The sequence below is a fragment of the Schistocerca nitens genome, unplaced genomic scaffold, assembly GCF_023898315.1.
Source record: "Schistocerca nitens isolate TAMUIC-IGC-003100 unplaced genomic scaffold, iqSchNite1.1 HiC_scaffold_351, whole genome shotgun sequence".
NCBI classification, from domain to species: domain Eukaryota; kingdom Metazoa; phylum Arthropoda; class Insecta; order Orthoptera; family Acrididae; genus Schistocerca; species Schistocerca nitens.
In genome coordinates, this window is record NW_026045885.1 from 216,638 (window position 1) to 240,706 (window position 24,069).

Here is a 24,069-nt window from a genome sequence, read left to right on the forward strand (position 1 = left end):
GGGCCCACACAGAGGCATACTGACAATCTTTCTTTCCACACACAATACGAGACTGGAATAGAAGGGAGAACCGATAGAGGTACTCAAGGTACCCTCCGCCACACACCATCAGGTGGCTTGCGGAGTTTGGATGTAGATGTAGATGTAGATGTAGATGCTGGACCTTTCACGTCCTACAGCAGAGAGAAGAATTCACAGTTGAGTACATTTTTGGCGCCCAACATGGGGCGACCGTTGTCTGATGTCACAAAACAATTTCTCGAGTTCACTACAGTATCGAAGTGAGTTTGCTGGTAACATGTGTCCATTACTCATTACGTAGTCGTTTACCTCGATTCGCACCAGGAGTAAAGAAGCACAGATTGCTTTTCAGTTTCTTTGGCTACATGTATTTCTGTTTCACAAGTATCCGTTCTTTTCCCCAGTTATTTCGCTCTCTATCTTTACTAACTTTTTCTGTTGGCTTTATTTGCAGCGATAAAGATGGTTCAGATGACTCTGAGCACTATGGGATTTAACTTCTGAGGTCATCAGTCCCTAGAACTTACGACTACTTAAACCTAACGCGGTTCCAGACTGTAGCGCCTAGAACCGCCTAGCCACTCCGGCCGGCGCAGCGATAAAGTTTGTTTCCTGTATTTATTGGAACTGCCAGTGCACAAACAGACTTTTCGTTTATGGAAAATTTTTAACTGTACTTTGGAACGTGTCTTTCATTTGATTGTCCAAACTGCTTCTATTGTCGGCCTGCTTTCACTATCAAGAGCTCAATAGACCTCCATTTAGAACTGTAAACGTGCACGAAAGTGGGAAATGAACCTGACTGAAGGCTGTGGAGTTATTCGAAAGGCAAGCAGCCTGCTTAGATCACTGGTTCCTTGTAGCCTTTGCAGCTTCTCCCATTCTTTCTTTCTGTCTCTTGTTTTCCTACGGGGAACCAGTCGACCCTTGCGCCTCGCCAGAGTGCAGTCTGGGTCTGCCGCCAGCAGAACTCTGGACTGCAGCCACTGTTGCCTCGGGCTGCTCACGGCTTCTGTGTGGCCCGGTCGCCTTTCGCGGCAGCCGGTGGCGGCCTCCGCTAACTATAAGCGGCTCTGGCGGCTGCTCCTCACTCTCCTCGCTGCTGTGGCCTGCCTTCACAACCAGCCACCTGTTCCGTGGGCGGCGTTACACTCAGTGCCATATGCCTACGAGCCTGGGCGACGTCATGGAGAGAACTGCCGCGAAGCTCGGCACAAGCAAGATCTATATAGGGAAGGTGTGGACATCAGTGTTCGTTATGGAGCCGCCATATCAGCGCTAGAGCAGATTACACAGACGCTAGGGAAGAGAGCGGTTCCTTCGGAAAATTATTATTGTTCCTAAAACAGTCTGCTTGTCTTTGTGTCGGAAATTATATGTTTAAGTTTAAAAATAAAATTCTGGCTATGTGAAAGAACAATATCGCTAATTTCGTTTGAGTAAATCATTGTGCCTTCATGAATGTTTGTACCTGCTCAATGTAAACACTTGACAAGGAAATCTGATGCAGCATTATCACATTCAAGCCGTGACTGTGACGTCTGCTACGGTAGTCGCTGGATGTATAGTTACAAATGTTGTGCGTTATTACTGATGCTATCTTTACACAGAGAAAGTTGTGTAGGCATGCGAATATGGAAACAGCACCATTTGCAAACGACTAGTATTGAGGATATAAAAATATAAAGTTTAATTTAGCGTTTATGACATTTATATCTGTACTGTAGTCTGAATGAACAAACTAGTCAGAGAAGCTGTGCAATGTATCATGGGAGAATCACTAGTAACTCGTTACCTGCAAAGTTGACAGTTTCATGTGCCTAAAAACCAGATACTGACTAAAAACAATGCTATCAGGCGAAACAAATCAGGCCAGAAAAGCTCACTAGGCATTCCATCCTACCGACAACACCCCTCAGACTTTCTTTAATAATAACATTGTGATTCAGTGACTGCAACACAAGGAACAATTACAGACTATTTGAAGCGTAACACATAGCTTTATGTCCCCCAGATATCTTTGGGGGAAAGCAAAATTTTGTTAATGAAAAGGTAATTTTCCTTGCAAGGTAACTGAATTTACTAATTGTATCTTTGGCCAGTATACAAGTATTGCAGTGAGAATGAATATGGTCACATTCTGTATAACCAGATTGCCTCATAAAAATTTTGGTTTCACTGCTTCAAACCAAATCAATATTGCAACTGACTGAGGGATCACGATTATAGAAAAGAGAAACAATGAAGAAAATTTCAATAATTTACAAATATTTATTTTGAAAAATGAGGGTAATGAGTGTGATGTACTTACTACAACTGGAAGATTTTCTTTGTAAACGCATATTCACACAGAAGGTTTATTTACACACAGTCCCAAATAACAGTGTGCTATCAGATTTACATTTCCTGGAAATCAGTAATGTAACTCTTGCTGTGTGACAGTTTTAAATGTTGATCAGATAAAAATCCATGTTATGGCAAACTAATATGTTGTCTAACAGTGCACATTATTCGCAGATCATAATAACATAAGGCTTTAGACTGCTAGTTACCAGAGCAGTATTTACAACACTCAATAGCTTACCAAGTTAACACAATACATGCGAAATACAGTTATCTTTTGAAAATGATTTTTACATCACTATGAACACAGTTCACCTTTACAACAAGCAAGACACAATTTCAGTGGAAGGATAGAGTAAAGGCAGCTAACGTCTAGGATAGAAGTATCTTGTGCTTGAACAATAACAAAAATGGAGCTTGAAAAACAGGCCAGTGGATTTTCTTTTACAGGCAATACCTAATCCAGCAGTAGATATCAGATTTGTAGACATAAGTGTTAGGGGTATTGCAAAAATCGTTAGGTCACTGAAAAGCAGTAACTTTTCTGCTATGTTTCAGCCATTGAAAGCGAACTACAAACTTGCTGACTTGATAGCAGTTTCCTTCAACTTTATGTACCAACCAGCTATGTTTCAAATCTGGAAATAGCTGAGCCTCAGTGTATACCGTATACTGTATCAATTACAGAAATATTATATTTGTGGCCAAAAGAGTCCACCACAAGCAGAAGAGACAGATAAAATAAATAAATTTTCGGAAGGCAAATGCTACAAACAAAATGTGTACAATTGTAAAATAAAACTGAACATAAGAGATTTGTTGATGGTTTGCTTAGCACAAAAAGGAAATGATCAGGTAAAACGTAACGTTCCACTTACAGTAGCAAAACATTATTTCTGAATATCAGCTTTTACGGGTATAGTCTTTTGATTTACTAGTGAAACGCATGTTTAAGTCTTTGGCAAAAGTGTGTGGTCTCACAGAGAAAAAAGTCTTTAAAAGAAATTCCACTACATTATGCTTAGGACAAAAAGAACCACTGACACATTCAGTACAACTGAGACACATTGTAACCAAATTGTGAGGAACAATCTCATATTTCAACAGTTCGTAAATACATTTTTGGAAGACCTCTTCACCATAGCTTATAACATTAAGTGTAGCCTGTATTGGATGTATCAATGCCCCTTGATTCACAGTCGATGTCCACACATAGGGAAGGTTCTCTGAAGGTTGTGGAGAATATATTGATTTAAGACGTGACACATGTAACTGACTTTGAAGTTCTGATAAGTTTATCCACCACCCACCCAGACAAGACCTGCTAGCTGAACAGTGTTGATACTTAAGGGTCTGAGGGTTGAGGCTCTAACTCAGTCACAGCCTCTGACTGTTTAGCATTGCACAGTATTCACGTGTATCACGGTAATGATGAGTACTACGTCGACTTTTCTCCAAATCAAAACTCCTGATTACATGTCTTAATTTTACTTGTGTAGGATGAATACCACCAGTTTCACGGACTTGGGAAAAGAAATATTCTCTATAGTCTGTGGACAGCCTACCAGTTAGTAGATAGTCAATTTTCTGCTTCGAAGATAGTTCCTCAAACAAGTACAGAACACTTGCAGTAGACAGCTGAAGTCCAGCTTGTATTATTTTCCACTGCTTCTTGCTGCTGAAGCTCAATGCTGTAAACCACTTCAGCATCTGTCTCAAATGCATCATCCTATCTGCATTGTTGGTATAGATTGATTCTGCTTTGTTTCTACTTACGATTATTTCATACCACTTATTAACATTATTAATAAACCAGTTTGTTGTTAGAGCATCTTTTGAAAGAAGCCCTGTTAATGCTGCAAACTGTAAAGCAGAATCTACATTACGATTCAACAAGATTCTAGCCGAAGGAACTCTGATTTTTCAAATGTACTCGTATTAATAATCTTTTCTAAAATGTGGGGCTGATTTGCAGCAAAATATAAGCTCTCGCCAGACAAGCACGGATGCTTAATTTTACAGTTCACCTGGCTACAGAGGAGGAGTAGATTAGTGTTTTATGTCCTGTCGACAAGGAGGTCATTAGAAACGGAGCACAAGGTCGGATTAGGGAGGGTTGGGGAAGGAAATCGGCCGTGCCCTTTCACGGGAACCATCCCGGCATTTGCCTGAAGCGATTTAGGAAAATCACGGAAATCCTATATCAAGATGGCCGGACGCGGGTTTGAACTGTCGTCCTTCCAAATGCGAGTCCAGTTTGCTAACCTCGCTCGGTTCACCTGGCTACGAATTGAATGAATTCCTAGAATTCCCCACATGCCAAAATTGCTACCACACATGACACTTGAAATACACTTCACTGTTACACCTTTGGCATACAAACATTCAATTACTTTGTTGAGAATGTTCCAAAGTTTGTTTGGGGTTGTAGAGTACCCAGTTAAAAAATATGCCAAAATCTGCTTCCAGTGCAGTGTTAACCGTCGCACCACAGAAACTAAAGCATAGCAGGCAATCTGCGCCTCTGATGAATTGCTTAACTCTTCACTAACAAATGCTATATATCTTTTTAAACCTTTGTCATATTCAACAAATGGCCTTATGGAGATTTCATCCAATGAAAGTACACACAGTTTTCCTCGCACATCCTCAGACTCCAGGTTCTCACCTAACTACTGAATAGTATCACGCTGAATTCCAGGTGCAAATTTGCAGGTCTCAGTCCTCCTCCTCAGAGTCCTTGATGATGATAATGGGTAGTTGATGCAACCCACATTTCCATAACTCTTTGTACCAACAACACATTTGACTTTTAGAGCAAATCTTATAGTTTTGTTTGACCATTTGTAAGGGTTTGACTGAGAAACTCCTTTATATTACTTTTTCTGGTCTGCGTGTAAAAATTTGCTAGGGTTGCTCTCCATTTCAGCCATCTTCTCTATCATTTTCTTCATGTGTGAAGATAGAAGAATATTTGATATGGACCTACCATAAAAATATATGTAAATGATAAATATTATAACACTTTTCTTACTAGTGAATTTTTATGAATGATGCAAGTGACTTCACAATAAAAACTCACATCTGCTTTCAGTCTCTTGTGTTGCAACTGCAAGTTTGCAACAGTATCTCCATCTGTACTGCATGCTTCCTGTTTATGTTCATGCGTCTCTTCCTCAAACGCTTCAGTGGCAGGAAATGTAATTACGAAACTCCATTATTTCACAGGAAAAAATATTAAAATAAAGACAAAATTTGAAACATCCTTTTCAGTAACCATCTTACCAGCATTGCGCCTTTAAACGAACACTGGCATGCATTCAGCTATGAAACCAAGTTCCCCAATCCAAACATTGCATTTGCAGCTACATTACTGGCATAACACAATTAGTGTGTCAGGTGCGACAATTGCTATCTTCCGATTTACGATTTATTCTTAATATAACAGATTCCACTAACCACAATACACAGTAACAAACTGTACAAACCCGTGTTGTCGGCAGAATGCATGCCAGTACAGTATTGACACTCAACAGAAACTGCAGTAGGGCCAAAGGAGAGTTTTAAACATAAATGCTGCATATAAATTTATGTGCGTCTACAATTTAATTCCGGGCACAATTTACTCGCCACTGATTTGATCCTCTCATAAGCTAAAATCATTTCAGGTTACACAAGTGCTGGTAACTGGTTATAGATTGGAAGATTACGTTCATAAATCTAAAATAAAGTAAACTATTGCGTTCCGTCGGAAACATGATTACATATGAAAACTGAAAAACGTTGATGAACATCTCACCTTCATTGACAGTTGGGTGCATTTGGGACGTCAAATTATGTTTGAATGCCAGTCCATTTTAGCAGTCTTCTTCCATCAGCTCTACTTAACTCGAACTGTGAATCCTCAAAGTGAAGCTTTAAAAAATCGTAAACATATAAGTTATTTAGAAAACATACGATACTTCAATTCTAATTCTTTTAACCGGTAATTTACTTACTTCACACAACTTGGAATGTGTTGTTGGCTGCTATTTGTCTCTCCTACAGTTCTGTAACCATTTAACTCTCTGATCTTTCTCTGTAGGAAATGTGAATAATGTGACCTCTTTAGACGAATTGCTGCTGCAATTCGGTGCAGCACAGCAACCCATTTCTAAATACACTCACATTCTAGTGACAAACAGTATACCTAGTACAAAAACGATCCGCTACAGTCGCGTGATAGGCTAGACCCAAAATGGCCGCGATCGCAAAGGATCACGGTAACTTGACCAGACGTGTCCTTTATAGACCCTGGGCACAAGCATGTGCTCGTCAAACAGGAAACTCACCTTCAGTCACTATCATGGAGCGCTACTCCCATCACAGTGATCGCTTTCGCTATTACTGTCTATGCCACCTAAGCGTATTACTGTTTTAACAGTTTCATCGTCAAAAAAGATATCTTACTGCTAGTATGCTCGTTCAATTTGTTTGCGTGTTCGCACAACGGAATCCAATCTTCGTTGGCTACTGAACTAAATTTCTCCTCTCATAAATGTTTCACAGCTGTTACGTTGGGAAGGATGTTGCTAGAAGCTACCCAAGCTTTCAGAAATGGGAAAATATTTCTACTGTATTTAAGTCCCGGTGGTAGGCAGGATGGAGCAAAACAACGTGACCCACATTGTGCAGAAACTTACTGACGGAAATACTCGACAGTCCTTCGCTTGGTTCTTCGAACAAGGTCGTGTTGAAAAGGTTTCAGCATGTCATCCGAGACTTGGGTAAGTTCCTTTGTTGGCCATTTTAGCAGAATTAGACGTTGGAGATATATGTATTTTACGGTTGTGATATAGAGTATTGTCAAGAATTAGTATAGAGTTACGATTTGAATTGGGAATCACCTTTTCCGTCATTTATTTTTCACAATTTTGTTCGTTCATGTGGTTGTGGTAATCTCCTATTGATTTGAGTTATACATAACAAGCGCATTAGGAATAAACCCATTTTCATCGGGTATATGAGTAATTATTAGGCTTTGTCCCTTGATTCCGGTTTGAGGAGACAGTGAGTTGTGTTATTAGTTCATGATTTCCCACTTATGCGTGATGATAAAATGAAACTTTCATAAACGTAAACAATGTCTTCTTTTTCCCCCCTAAATTCTACACTGAAGCGCCATAGCGCCAAACGAGCATTCAAATACAGAAATACGTAAGCGGGCGCTCCGGTCGGCAACACCTACGAAAGACAAACGTCTGGCGCAGCTGTTAGCTGGGTTACTGCCGCTACAATAGTAGGTTATCAAGATTTAAGTGAGTTTGAACGTGGTGTTATAGTCGGCAAACGAGTGATGGGAGATGGCATTTCCGAAGTAGCGATGAAGTAGGGATTTTCTCGTACGATCATTTCATGAGTGTACCGTGAATATCAGGAGTCCGGTAAAATATCAAATCTCAGACATGGGTGTGGCCGGGAAAACATCCTGCAAGAACGGGATCAACAACGACTGAAGAGAATCGTTCAACGTGACGGAAGTGCAACCTTTCCGCAAATTGCTGCTGATTTCAATGCTGGGCCATCAGCAAGTGTCAGCGTGTGAACCATTCAACTAAACATCATCGATATGGGCTTTCGCGTACCCTTGATGACTGCACGACACAAACCTTTACGCCTCGTCTGGGCCCGTTATTACCGGATTTAGACTGTTGATGATTGGAAATATGCTGCCTGGTCGGACGAGTCTCGTTTCAAATTTTATCGAGTGGATGGACGCGTACGGGTATGGAGAAAATCTCACGAATCAATGTACCCTGCATGCCAGCAGGGGACTGTTCAAGCTGGTGGAGGATCTGTAATGGTGTGGGACGTCCGCAGTTAGAGTGATATGGAACCCCTGATACGTCTAGATACGATTCTGACAGATGACACGTACGTAAGCGTCCTGTCTGATCTCTTGCATCCATTCATGCCCATTGTGCATTCCGACGGGCCTGGGCAATTCCAGTAGGACAATGCGACACTCGACACGTCCACAATTGCTACAGAGTGCCTCCAGGAGCACTTTAAACACTTCCGCTGGCCACCAAACTCCCCAGACATGAACATTATTGAGGATGTCTGGGATGTCTTGAACATGCTATTCAGAAGAAATCTCCGTCACCTCGAACTCTTAGGGATTTATGGACAGCCCTGGAGGAATCATGGGGCCAATTGCCTCCAGCACTACTTCATCTATTATCCGAGCACATGCCATGTCGTGTTGCGGCACTTTTGCGTGCTCGCGGGGGCCCTACACGGTATTAGGCAGGTGAACCAATTTCTTTGGCTATTGCTCTTGAGTGTATTTATCGTTTCAGATATGCAATTCTTTTTTCTAGGATGTTGTCTCTGTGTAACAATATCAGTGTGCTTCATTTTTTCTTTAATAACCACCTTACACTTTGATACCTTTCTTTAACAACCACCATACACTAGTATTGCTACCTTCAAAGTCTACAGCTTCTTTTAATTTCTTTTTAATTCCTTCCACTGTAGCCACTCGTTTTTCGGTCAGATAAAAGTTGTAAACAATTCTCCTGACAACGGCCTCGTCAAAACTATCACTGCTTTTAACTGTTTTGCGTTTACGTTTCCTATTTTCGAAAGTCACACGAGGCTGCAATGATCACAGTTCCTCACATATGGGATTTTTCGAGTATGATGAAGTGGGCCATTGAGGATTAATGCATTTAAAATAACTTCATCAAACCTCGAAGGTCCTCTTGAACGTGGAGAGACCCTAATGTCAAAACCATACTCCTTAAAACTAGAAAACGATTTCCTTGCCAATCTCTGTCCGATTGTATTACTCCATAGACGGTGCAAATGTTTCTGGCTGCCTCCGCTGCTGCCACCCATCTGCTGAACTCAAACAGAAGAATAGACTGAGGTGACAGAAGCCGCGAGATTGCAGTGTGCACACATACAGATGGCGGTAGTACGGCGTACAAGAGGTGTAGATGGGCAGTGAGTGCACTGGCCGAGATGCGGAAAGGTGTGCCACGTGGTTACTGCCGCACGACACGAATAAACGGGCTCTGATCGCAAATCGTAGTTGAAGCTAGGCGGGTGAGAAATTCCATTTTGGAAATCGTTAGCTAAAAGCGTTTTGTCATTTCTTGGTTACTGTCAACTTTTAGGTACAGGTATAATTTCTGGTATGGAACGTATCTGCACCTTTCACCCTGGTACATTCTTTTTCCCTTACTGTGAAACATGTTTATTCATTCAGGTACTCCTTTCTGTAGTGGACTGACAAGGCAGCCAGTCCACAGTGACGGGTAGCCGAAAGGGCACACGTACACACACGCCGACTGGCGCGAAGTCTGGAACAGGATTCGTAATGAATGTGATAAAGACACTTAACTTTTATATCGTCCTTTGGTATACAGCATTCTTGATGATACAAGTGAGACTATCTTGAGATACATGCAATGGTACAAATGGCGCCTTGCTAGGTCGTAGCCATGGACTTAGCTGAAGGCTATTCTAACGGTCTCTCGGTAAATGAGAGAAAGGCTTCGTATGTGTAGTCGCTAGCAATGTCGTCCGTACAACTGGGGCGAGTACTAGTAAGTCTCTCGAGACCTGCCGTGTGGTGGCGCTCCGTCTGCGATCACTCACAGTGGCGACACGTGGGTCCGACATGTACTAATGGACCGCGGCCGATTTAAGCTACCACCTAGCAAGTGTGGTGTCTGGCGGTGACACCACACTTTCTCACCCTTTTTATCTGGGATGTTAAACCCAGGCTTCTTTCCTTCCTTCTTTCTTTCTCATTTTTTCCATACTACTCATGCACTGCACTGTTCCGGAAAGGGGCACGCAAACCTCCCATCGGTAGCACTTTTGTGTTAGCTCACATATCGCATTAAAGATCTTCAGTCGTATGTTTACACGCTATTTTCAATGAGGGTATTTTACAGGGAGCTCTGCTATATAGTACTTCATACGCCCAACCTGTGCAGTCGACTTTATTTAGAAACAACTGTATGCATTACTCCTTCGTTAATTTGTTAACACGTTGAACGTATCGTCATTGTGTGCTGCCGTTCAGTCGTCTTAACACGACATTTACCCCTCACGATGAGGTGATCTTGACGCTCACGCCATTCAGTGTCGGTTGTTTTCTCCAAAATCAGAAATAAATTTCAATACATTGAACGAAATGTAGAATGTCGCGTTGCTTAAATGTATAAATTTACAAATTTCACGGCGAATACCTCCTTCAATCGTATTTCGTGCTCATTTTCGCCAGAATATCACAATATGAAAATGTTTCGATCTTATCACAAGAATATAAACCGAGGAACGATTCGCCGGCCGGTGTGGCCGAGCGGTTCTAGGCGCTTCAGTCTGGAACCGCGCGACCGCTACGGTCGCAGGTTGGAATCCTGCCTCGGACGTGGATGTGTGTGATGTCCTTAAGTTAGTTAGGTTTAAGTAGTTCTGAGTTCTAGGGGACTGATGACCTCAGATGTTAAGTCCCATAGAGCTCAGAGCCATTTTTCAGGGAACGGTTCTAGTCAAAGTAACTGCAAAACATGTGGATATTGCTGAAAGTCTCTATTACCCATTTATTTTGCTATTTTGGGACAACTTTAAATTAAGATTCCGGATTTTCGGTGATGAAGAAATAAATTTTTTGTGTTTTCTTTTCTTACGAGTATTATTGTAGTGGATTACCGACAGTTACAAACAAATCGCGTATGGTTACAAAGTTTTCTAGAGTCACACGCGATGATAACTCTTTATTAGCATTGTTCCTAGGCGAGCCTCACAACAATTAAAGATCGCGGGACATGGTGCGTGCGTTGCCTAGCAATTGTCTGCCTGGTGAACTTAAGCTGTTGAGGTGCGTATCGGTGATTGTAGAAAAAGAATCTGCTGAAAAGTGAAGTGAGCTGCACGTCTGTGATAGAAGAAGCTTAAGTCGTCACCGAAAAAAGGTTGATTACTGAAGAGAGGCAGATATCAGAGGAAACCATGAAGCCAGTGGAGGTAAGTGACCAATAACTGTCTACACTCAGTCATCATCAACGTCGAATCAGAAATCCCCGACTGTGTGCATCAACCATAAAAAACGGCTACTTTTGAATGCTATTACCTCATACGTCGCAATCAGAATAATATAGAGCTTCGTATGTGGGGCTCACAGTCTCCAGCGTGATCGCCTATCACTGTACATAGAAATCTATACTTCGCAAGCCACCTTACGACGTGTGGCCGAGAGTGCTTCTGAATTCCCACCTTCCCTCCTATATTGCCGGCCAGAGTGGCCGAGCGGTTCTAGGCGCTACAGTCTGGAACCGCGCGACTGCTACGGTCGCAGGTTCGAATCCTACCTCGGGCATGGATGTGTGTGATGTCCTTAGGTTAGTGAGGTTTAAGTAGTTGTAAGTTCTAGGGGACTGATGACCTCAGCAGTTAACTCCCATTGTGCTCAGAACCATTTGAACCATTTTTCCTCTTGTATTCGCGATAGGTGCTTGAGACGACCACTTAATAATACGCAACTGTAACGTCTGTAATCAGTCAGAGTATCACACCATTATCATTTCAGGACAGCTGTAAGCGAGGATATAATATCCTGCCCTATTCTCTCCGGAACTCTGTCTCTCCCAATTTCCACAGTAGCTTCTCCGTGTTGCACAACAACACTTGTGCAGTCTCCCACTGGAGTTGAGCATTTCCTTAACGCTCTCGCGCTTACTATACAATCCCGCGAGAACACCTATCGATCTCCGTTGGATCTCCTCCAACTCTTCTATTATTCCAAGGATCCAGAGTGATCAGCAGTAGTGAAGAATTGCTTGGACAAAGGTTTTTGTAAGTATCTTATTTTTTGGATGAATTGCACTTCCTCAGGACTCTGCTAGCGAATCTCACCAGTCCACAGAGTAGATGCAGTAATCGGGAACAGAAGTTGCTAAACTTTAGCTCTCATGTCTCCCGCTCGGGTGTGTACATGTTTCTCCCAGCCGTAGTGAGTCTACGTCCGATGAAATGGTTCATCAGTAATTCTCCAACCTACCGCCATCACAGATAAGTTCTTTGCCGTATGTGCTACGCAGATAGATTGCCTAACATCCGGTGTCAATCAAATTAAACTTTTTATAAACAGGACTGTTTAAATGCGATCCAGAGATTCCAGACTCACATGTAATGCGAATGTAGCACTGTAGTAGTAATATTAGCACCCCGTTTAAGTAAAGGCTGAATGTGCGATTACCACAAACAAATAGCGTTAAGTCCACAAGAAGGTGGGACTGAATAGAAAATAAAAGATAAACCAGCTTTGAATCATCATCACTCTTTCCTCACAATATCATAATTTTGTTTTCGGCTGAAGCATTGCGAATTAACTATGTTCAGGCAGCATGTTATGATCAGCTTAACAATAATATTATTGTTACTGAAAGTGATTTGAAATATTTTATACAGGTTGACATGCTCAGAAAAATATGTTAAATGTCGTTTTTTGCTGGAAAGTCGAGCTCCAGTACCTTGAACGTCGGTACTATGTCGAGTCAGCAATACATAATAACTTTCCTTCCTGTCAGGTAGTATGTTCTAGCTAAGTACTATGAATAAGAAAACGATTTAGGGTTTTTGAATTTTAATGCATGTTCCTGGAAACTCGATATTCAGCGTTTTATTCGGACACAACGATATATCAGTCACAGAACAGGTCTAAATGGAGTATAATTGGTTAAACGCCCGTGAGTGTGTTGCGCATATATATATTAAAGGATCTACTAGCATAAAAAGCGCGTGTCAATGCCACCGTATTTTATCATGTTGCTACAGCTGCATTTTGTGTTGAGGTGTACATTGACAACGCAATGACTCGGTAAACGCAGCTAGCAGCTATTTTACGAATCTAAAATGTTTGTCCACTATGTATTTGCTGCTGATACATTTACTGAATTTTACGACTAATGTAGTGAAGGTAGTTATTTAGCGTTGTCGATAATAGAATACATTCACTACTTAGGGAGACTTCACAGACTCAAAAAGGACGTTTCGAAATGGATGATAATTGTGAACCATTTATTGTGTGGAAGAATAATAATTTTCCAATTAAAATAGTGAGTGTTTTTGTTGAGTTCCAGGCACGAATTAGGAAGATGGAGACTTAATTACTAGGAATCAAACTGCTGACTAATGATCCTAAGTTTTGCCAACAGATTAAAAGGATATCTAGAGCTGTGTTGGAACTTCAGCTTATTCGGTGGATCGCAATATAGCTGAAAGGAAAACATGGCCTTGGCCACTCGGTGACGCGAGGATCCGACAAAGATGTGCAACCGTAAGGGTCCTCTATTCTCAGATGTACCAATCTGGCATCCGACTGAACTGAATTACGGAAATGACATAAATTTCAGCTGTGATCCCTGAATGGCTCGAAACGTAGGAAACTCCAGTGCATTAACCTCTCCGTCATCGTGTGCTGCTCTTCCTACTCGTCCGCATTCAAAATTAAGCCGTATCTGATTAAGATTGATATGGGTCGCTGGGCAATAGACGCATTAGCGACACCAGTTTCTCTCCTCTTTCGGCGTCGCTAATATCAGCAAGTTACTGGTAGTCCTCTCATACGAAGGCTATTCCGTTATTAAGGTCTGCTGGGTAGTAAAGTCTAAACCACAGAGGAAATCCGATGAAACCTTGCACAGATGTCTCCGGCAGTGTCCCACGTATGCCCGTCGATCGCCTCATGTCACTATTTTCAGCTGTGAGAGCACAGAGAGCACAGAGAGCACAGAGAGCAAGTAAAAGTGCACAGAGAATAATGGCCCCGCCAAGAACAAGTGCCTGCCGATAGATCTCGCCTTATTACATGCAGCTCACGTACCGTTACTGTTAGGGGTTTCCTTCTTCTTCATGAGATTTCTGGCCACACACTGCAGCGGCAATGAAGTTGCTCCTGCAGCGTTTTCGATGAAAAGTGTTTGATCACCTGCCCTACAGCCCGACATGGCTCCCTCTGAGTTTCATCTCTGCTCACATGAACCGCTCTCCATGAAGAAGAGTTGGTTTCACGTGGAACAGAGACGAGCACTGCGACACCTGCACATATCATCCGCCACGCAGTCCCGACTAGACAAGACTGCAGACCAGCCTAGAGAATTTTCGGAAAGCGCAGGCAGCTGCCTTCTAAGGCTTGGGTATTCCAAATGCAGTACAACGATGCGACATTTGTCTAACGCTGAACGGTGACTATGTAGAGAAGTAGATGGTTGGTGTTAGCCAAGTTTTGCGAACTGATGGATGTGGCGCAATGGTTAGCATACTTGACTTGCGATCCCGAGGACGACGGTTGAAAGCCGCGTTCGGCTATCCGGATTTTTGGATTTCCGTGAGTTCCCTAAAACGCTTCAGACAAATGCTGGGATGGTTCCTTTGACAGGGCACGGTCGTCTCCCTTCTCCATCCTTCCACAATCCGAATGGATTGAAGTCCTCGCAGTTTGGTCCCAACCCCCCAAATCAATCAACTCTTCCAAATAAATAATTTTTGACTATCAGCGTGATTTTCATTTCGCGACCGATCGGGTCTTTATAAAACAACAGCACTCGTACATTAATCTGCTAACTAGGCTGAAACCAACTGGGTCGTAGAGCAGACAACGTGTGGATTTATCCGAAACAGGCATAAATAGAACAGGCAACACCAATGTAGCTTTCCCTTGTAGGAGTTTTACTACTCGTTAAATTTGGATTGGGTTTGTTGAGCCACACTGCGAAAAACTTGGTACAAATACAAAATAATATATGCTGAGCAAGCAGAATATAAGCAGTGCAAACAATGATTTCAAATTATTGTACAATTTTCTTGAAGGGCCATGGTTTGTAGCTAATAAATATTCACGTATCAGCTACAGACAGAATATACCAAACACAGCTCAGGAGAGAATGAGAAGCATACACATGGACAATATCACCTTTATGTAATCACAGTTAACACAAATTTTATTTAATCATGTTTTTACCTCCTGTAAATCAAACAAATGTTTTGTATCCTCCTGAATTTTGAACTTACATATCGTACGTGAAACTTTTATGTCGGTGGTCAATGTCTTTTTCTGGGACCAAATAAGATTGAAATACTAAATTACAAAAATTCTTGATATTCACCAAATATTAGGACACACAGTACATATTTTACATCAGTAATCGCACACGTTTCTCATCCTGGTAATGACTTATTTCCGCGGATTAATTTGCTGACGTTTACTTATAAACTGCCGACTGATATATATATATATATATATATATATATATATATATATATATATATATATATATATATATATATATATATATATATATATACCACAGAATAGTACCTCAAATAGTAAGATAGAAATTCCCGTGATAGGCCAAGTAAATTGTACTGAATGCTCTCCTACACTTCAAACTGACACAGATACGTGTGACAGTTTAGCAACATAGTTACCAAATCCCTGTAAACAGGCCTCGGAGCCTTCCACCAGTCCTTCAATTACTCGATTATAAAAATCCACTCGTTGGTCACGGAATCTCTCCAGAACCTCTATGTGAATGTCTTCATCGCCGGAAAGTGGCGACTTTCTTGAATCAGTTCCTCGATGGTCTGGACATTGTGTTCCTTGGTCGATGTCAATATCGATGTCCTTCCTTTCCTATCAGTGTCTTACACAGCTGTTCAACATTGGTTAAACTGATGACACCATTTCAATACAGCGGGACGCGTCATTGCATTTTGTCCACACACAGCCAGAATTCACGGTCAGTTTGTGTGAAATTTAGATGTTTTGCCGACACGAGTCGGACTGCCTCGCGCAGCTCAACTTTGGAGCAGCTTTCCAGTCGCCGTTCCATTTCACTCTCAAAGCATGACGCAGTTATTATACGTACCGCAGTGTAGCTGTGTCTGCAGAAGGCTCAGGGCATGTACTGTCTTCTGATGACGCGGCAGTCTAGTTGTGCAGTGGTCTTAGCGTGGGACAACGTGTGTTACCGCCTGAAGTCGCTGCGTATATGGCGCGTTTCTGCTGTTTTTATGGAATTGAAAAGAGCAGTTCCTTTTTTCTGTGAGACAAATACATTTAGTGTACTGCATAACGTGAAACCCTTACATCCAGGCAGCGCACATCTGAATCGACTTCTCTCGGATGTATTCAGTATCTCAGGTGGACACGACACATGGTATGGAGCATCTTTACTGTCAGTGTTGGCTAAGGGTTTGGTGTTCTCGAGCATTTCCTCATTCGAAATGCATCGCTTTTGTCATTACATTCCACCTCTTCTTCCTCACTGTCTTCTGCGCCTTGTGAATGTGAATGTGTGTGTCGTTGCTGAATGTGTACAAAGTGCTGAATCTCTTAAGGTTTTTAAGTAAAGCGTACGTTATTCACATTCTACACCTTTATTCTTCATGTCTACATCACCTCTGCTTGCACCCTTTCATTACTATTAAAGCGAAGTCCTCGAAGGTAATCTTTAAGTTTTGGAAAACAGATGAGACCTAGTCGGGAATGTATCGATGACAGAGAACACAATTGACGGATTGTTTCAGATGTCGCAGCGCTCGTCTGTGCCCCATTTGTAGACGAACTCCTCAAATTCGTATTTTCTGTTTTTTGAGATTCTGTTTCTCACGCAACGACATAGTTACGATGCACACAGACATGTTACACGAAAAAAACTCGGAGCACTCTAGCGCCAGCGTATTTCAACTTCCATCTCCGATGCTAAAAAGTCAACCGAGTAATTTGCATGACATGTAATACCTCAACCGATATTGAGAACAGAATAAAAAATTTGGAGGCATCACTTTTCATCACGCTTTCGTACATCGAAAAAATTTATCTTTACATTGTTTTTCGCAAATAAGCGGTCTCTTATTCCATAGCGGAATTTATACACATGTACAACCTTAAATTACCTTTCTCTGTCCAAACCACGCTAACACTGCGATAAACAGCTTTCTTCAGTCAGATACTGAAACTTACGGGGAGATTGCAGAAACGGAACCGAGTGATGAACAGAAAACACATGGTGCAAAGTGCAACCTACAATCAGGCACAACAAGCTCAATTAATTATCTAACATAGACCAAAACAAATAAAATTTGGATACAGAGTATGTGCTTAGTGAGGACTGGGAAGGGTATTTCAGGATCTTCATGATACAATAAAACAGTAACACTTGACGGAAGGGAGACCTTCAAGATCTTGCAGGAAACAGTTGCATTGTGTTTCGATGTATCTGTAGAAAAACAGTTACCAGCCTCCTCCTCTCCTGAAACTTTCGAAACCTGCTGGAGCTTCTAATAGGTGCTTCTATTGGAGTGTAGTATTGAATTCTATGGTACACTAAAAGACCCAATCCTCTGCCCATTCTTCCTTGGCGAGTTTCGTCCTCTGCAACCTGATATCTGAGGATGGTAAATGACATTAATTACAGGGTGAGAAACACCGGCCTTGTTCGTCATCTATTCGTCCTAGTCATTGTAAACTAATATCAAGTGACCTCGTTTCCACGGAAAGGAGATTCATTTACCTCTTCGCTTAGTTGCAGTACCAGAATATTCATTTTACTGATCCATGGACATTGCTGAACACATTCGTATACACATCTGGATTGTTACGCTACAGAACGTTCTGGAGCACCGCGGGACGACCAGATCTAAGAGTCTCTCGAATCGCTATAGCTTCTGCTGTAGAAAATGAGAAATGTGGTGGAAGACGAAATTGCTTGGAATATTTCAGTTTCTGAACAAGAAATACACGTCGTACTGCTGAAATCTCTTGCAAGCACAAGCCATTAGTATAAACATAAACAATGTTCGTCGAATACGACAGTTGAGCTGTAGTAGAGAATTTTGGGGTTTACAAACATATGTAGTTACGGAGTACGAAATGGGCCTATGTAGATATGAGATTGAATTCAACCGTAGGTGTTACACACCGGATGTAATGTTTTAACTAGTCAGCAATTAAGACGCTACATTTCCGATTTGGATCTTATGTGCGGAAGAACTTATCTTACATCCCGTAGGAGGGTGATTGAGCTACTGTCGGACTGCTGTCCCTCTAGACCAATAAATATTCTCGCCGAGTACTTAGTCGTCATGCACAAAATCTAACGAATTCTCTCTGGTCTGAATTCCAGTTACGATTTCTGAGTTTCCTTGTTGTACTCCACACATCAGATATCTTAATATCTCTATTCATCGTTTCACAATATTTTATCCAGATAAGACGTTTTTAGTTCTTTTTTGCAAACCGTTAGTTTCGCATCCGTCTTCTAGCAGTGCAGATTGTCTGCTGAAGATAAGGAGAGCTTATATTGCTTAAATGCTACTCCACGTTGCTCAGTAATTGTGAGGATTCCGTATCCCATGTCACAGAGCTGTTAATCTATTACGAAGTAGCATGTCGTTTTTGGGATAGAGAGATCTGTCACATTTAACACATTGAACAATGTGTAGCAGGATACGTGCTGTGGATCCGTTTCTGGCACAACAGCTACTGTATTCTCCACGATTGTTTGAAAGAGTGCCAAGGAGTGTTAGGGAAGAATCTTGCTGTCGGTTTGTCATCAGAACATTAGGGAAATGATCTGATCCTAATGGGTCATGCCATATTAAGTAGAAACCGTATCATCTGGTAACGAACATAACGTGATATCGTCAACAGAGCTGCCTTTATGGGGGAAGACACATCAGGAGAGGACAGCCATCGTTGACAATTGACAGTATGTAAACAACGAAATCGGTAGCACCCGTCGTAAAGGGTGAGAAAGCATTTATTACAGAAAATCGATTTTAGTCACTGAGTAACCACCTTCAGTGCAAATATTAAAGTCTTGAAGACCCACGTAATAATAGCAAATATTACAACTTCAAGTTGGGATCAAATGGCCTTGAGCACTATGGGGCTCAACATCTGAGGTCATCAGTCCCCTAGAACTTAGAACTACTTAAATCTAACTAACCTAAGGACATCACACACATCCATGCCCGAAGCAGGATTCGAACCCGCGAATGTCGCGGTCGCGCGGTTCCAGACTGAAGCGCCTAGAACCGCTCGGCCACCACGGCCGGCCAAATTGGGATCAATATAGAAGAACATGACAGTTGACGAACAGATTTTTTTCTGTAAGTGCTATGCTCTTCTGTATTGTATACCCAACAGGAGCATTGTCTTAGTGTCACTGTCCCACAGTGCAGGCTCAAAATATGAATATTTCATGCTATCTCTTGCTGCGGTAAACGGACACAATCGTTTGCTGCCTTTTGGGTTTGATATGGTGTATGGTGCGTCTTAAGAGGCTTCTGGAGGCATCATTAATTTATGGGTGGTTGTCAGAAAACCACCCAAAATTGTTTATCATGTATTCTTTCAACCAAAACCGAGCCGCGGATTCCAAGACGGATTTTAATAGCATATGACTGGATTTCCTACAAAATACTCCTACAATACCGAGCCCGTTTCCGTGAGACGAAGGTCGAAAGTTACCCTACTTGAACAAGTAAGATATGCACGTGTAACGGGGTGTGAGGCGAAATAGTAGCTTATACGGCGGAGATTCAAGCGTCTCTACTGGTAATGTATTTGTCGAAGTTGATCGCATTGTTCCATGGCAAAATTGCTGGCAACCGAAATGTACTAATTCAAGTTTATGAGGTGCACCTTTGGTATCCATAATCGATGACTGAGCGGAGGAGGCCCTAGGATATGTTCAAGAGAATTGTGGGCTCCACACCCTACCAAGTTACATCTACAGATATCGTAATGTTAATGCTGTTTCCTGATTACAAGAGATATGTGATCATCCCATCTGAAGCGCGTTCGAAACACCACAGGCTTCAGTTGCCTATGGGAGGGAGACACACTGTAATAAAATGGATGAATTACACCGTCGCAACCATCTCCGGTTAAAGAGAACCATGGAACATTTCTGAGTTGAAATTGTTAGGTTGTAGACATTGTAACAGCGTGTTAATGCGTAAACGACTCTGTCTAAAGCCGTGCAAAGATATTCAAGATCATGCTGTACAGGATTCAAGACGCTGACTAAGCTTCAAGATCGTGGTGTATAGGAGAAAGGTATAAATCATCTGCAACCCGGATAGTTTCAATGCCGGGTGAAATGATGTTTTACGTGGTCCGTATCTCGTGTGTACGTTTAAAACATATAAGGGCTGGGCATGGAGCACTGAGGCAGTCCTCTCTAGGTTGTAATAGCAATTTGTTCTGCAGTCAGAGCACTGTATCTTAGGAAGGTTTGAATCCCAAACAAAAACGTCTCTGGAATACACATATCGCTTAATTTTAGTAGTAGAAGTGAAATTTAAACATTGTCGTGCGCACCTTTACGTCGATAAACGCTAATGCAAAAATGTTGCCTAGTGTTGAACGAAAAATTTCAAAATGTATAATGCGAAGAACGCATAGTTTCCGTTACCCTCCGGAAACCCCACCTGGTTTTTTGAAAGCAAATACTTCTATCGCAGCTACCACTCTGAGTGGGTCTTAATAAACTATCCAAGGGTCCTTCTGGCTCAAGACGTCGTTCTACTTCCGGCCATTGCTTTAGGTCACGGAGCTGGAATAATTATTTGAACTGTTCAGTGAGGAAAAGAGTGTCATCCAAATACCGTTGAAAGTTCGTAGAAACTTTGTCAAGGAACTATTTGGCGAATTACACAGCGAAGGATAGTGAACATGATTCACTCCAAGGACAGAGTTCGTCGAGGACTGCAGCATTTTCTTCAGCTCTTTTAGCTGAAAAGGTGATCGCAGGATATGGCCAGATGCTATGGCTACTGGTGGAATAACGGGACTGCAATCGTGAGACAAACATTTGGTCCGGGCTCCATTTGCGATTTCTGAGTTTTCATACTGTATTCAACACATCGGACAGCTTAATGACACTATTCAACGTTTGACAATAATTATCTGTTTCTGATGTTCCCGACCTTTTTTTTATTTTTACAACCTGTTAGTTGTAGCATCTGTCTTCCAGCATTGCAGGTTGTCTTTTCAAGATATGGAGATCTTATATTACTTACGTGTTAGTCAACGCTACACAATCATTTGTGAAGATTCCGTATTCCATGATATCACAGGGGTGTTAGCGTGTAACGAAGAAGCGTAATACGTTGTGAGCCGAAAACGTAGTTTATGAAGTGGCATAGCACCGATGAACAAGTTGTAAAGTGTCTTCACTAACATCAGAAGAGTTTTGGTAAGCCCACGTTGTAGTAGTGAAGCACAGGGAAAGTTTTGTGCGCGCTAAATACTCTGTGAGGTGTAAAATTAGTCGCGCAATATTTGAGTTTCATATAAGTAATGTATCAAAATTTTACTGAAGCGTAAAGTTCTATCCATATGAGTGGCATTCCCTACTGTGGGTGGCAAAAGTGGGGAAGTAGCGGAAAAATGCTCCTACAGGAGCACTAAAACGGCGAACACGCTGTTGTTCAAAAGAGTCTGACAGAAAAGTGGAGTACCAGCTGCCTCATCTTAGTTTCCCCAGCACCTTTAAAAATTTCCCAACGATTTTGGCATGCAGGCAAATTCGCGCGCTTTTTTATGCAGAGAGAAAATGTTAAAGCGGCATTGGAAAAGACACAGATATACTGGAAGGTAGTAAAAGGTGGCTGTGGCATAGAAAGATCGAAGGAGACATTAGTAATGTGAGAGAAAGAGAGTGTAACAGTGGCATAGTATCGTAGCTGACAGTGCTAGGAAAAGAGTGAAGGAGACTGTGCCACACAGACAGGAGTAAAGGGAAGGTGCAGTTGGAAGTGAGTGAAAGCCATCGATAAAGAGAGACAGCGTCTATGGCAGTGACATCGAGGACGAGAGAGATAGCGACAGTGAGAAGGCGGCGGCAGTTTGAAGGGATGAATGAAATAGTAGCAGTAAGAGAGAGCAAGAGGGAGACAATGACAGTGAGGGGGTACAGTAGTAGTAGGGGTGCGGGTTGCAGGGAGGGGAGTCTGTAAGAATGAGAGATGAGTTGCGTGTTAAATAGAGTGCAAATATGTTCGCGTGCAAAAACATTTGGGAAAATTTTAAAGGTGCTGAGGGAACTACAATGAGGCCGCTGGTAGACCATACTTCAGTCAGAGTCATTTCAAACAGGAGAATATTCGAATTTTGTGCTCCGATAGGATTCGTTTTCTCCGGAACGAATTTACCTATCTTGCGATGTAAGCGTTGAGATCACCAGAGGTTGTTCAACAGTGCATTCCACTCCACTTCGCTTACATTGCTTTACGGGGAGACACGTACCGATAACAGGGTGAATAATACAAAACGTAATTATATCTGCGCTACTGATATCTACAGTCTTATATTAGGGGAACTGATCTATCGTTCCGAAAAAGTGTCTTCTTCCCACAGCGGGACAGGGACACCGCCTTTCGTTCAAATGGCTCTGAGCACTGCGGGACTTAACTGCTGAAGTCATCAGTACCCCAGAACTTAGAACTACTTAAACCGAATTAACCTAAGGACATCACACACATCCATGCCCGAGGCAGGATTCGAACCTGCGACCGTAGTGGTCGCGCGGTTCCAGACTGTAGCGCCTAGAACCTCTCGGCCATTGCGGCCGGCGAAACCGTCTTTCCACTCTGGTCTGCTCGACCTGATAATACAGAACTCTCTAGAAATGATACGTCTGTCTTGTGCCAAAAAGGTTTCGGAAACGCAAGCTGCAGATATAATTGGATATGAAATCTCTGGGAAGACTTTCTTCATTTTCTTTGGCTGACCGAACGCTCCACTGAACGACCCCGAAAACCGTGATAGGTGATAGCACATACAATTCCATTTCTTAAATCTCTCATGTGTAGCTCTACTTTGGTGGGGAAGAGTACCTCGGTTGTTAATGTGATACTGCTGGTGTTACGCGTGTACTGATAGTGGCTGCCATTCTTCGTGAACGTCGTGAAGCTTACTTGCGTGCCTGCTTCATGACATGTCGTTCTTTCCTGGGATAGAGGAGGCAGGGGGATAGTCTGTCAGTTTCCGGCACTCTTCATGTGATATTTTGTAGTTTTAGGGTATTTTTCAAAGAAATTGAGGAAAGGGTCAAGTCCATGTGAAAGGTAGTACACAAAAAATTCGTAACTTACTGACTGCTCTGCAGCAAGAGTATGAGGCGGTGTCATTTTGCTGTCTGAATACATAAACTCTGAGTCACACGTGTTCTAATGTTCTTTTGTCTTCGCAGGTGCTTTACAGCATTTTGTGCTGTCTGTGTCTTCCCTGCAGGAAGAAGACACGTGATTTGGGGCAGAAATCAAAGAAAGCACGTTCGACGGACGTCTATGATTACAGAAATGTGGACATGGAGAAGGTAAGCACTGAGCAAGTCCAAGGTGTATGGAAGATTCCACAATGAAGCCAACGCCCAGTTACATTACAGTTAATATAGTCACTGATACAGCACCATACAGAATCTCACTGTATCAGCTTCTGGACTCGGCTAAACTCTCTCAACTACTCGTCATAAACAAGCCATCACCAAACGACAGCTCCTCCTACAGTGCACACTGACCCCACCGTTTTATAAGTGCATTTTCAGCGACAGTGAAATAAGGGTGGGTCGAGCCACGTAACCCAATTGCAGCCACACGTCTTCGTATCCATCACCTCCATAACACTAGCCGCTC

The 24,069-nt window shown here is 42.2% G+C and overlaps 1 protein-coding gene across 1 annotated transcript in view; it reads left to right on the plus strand.

The window, feature by feature from the left end:
- The window catches only part of LOC126228021 (myrosinase 1-like), a 116,223-nt gene that overhangs the window by 12,829 nt on the left and 79,325 nt on the right, over window positions 1-24,069 (plus strand). The window contains exon 2 of the mRNA XM_049942266.1: window positions 23,628-23,753. Within this exon, the coding sequence (XP_049798223.1) occupies window positions 23,628-23,753 (126 nt within the window). The remainder of the gene's footprint in view (window positions 1-23,627; window positions 23,754-24,069) is intronic.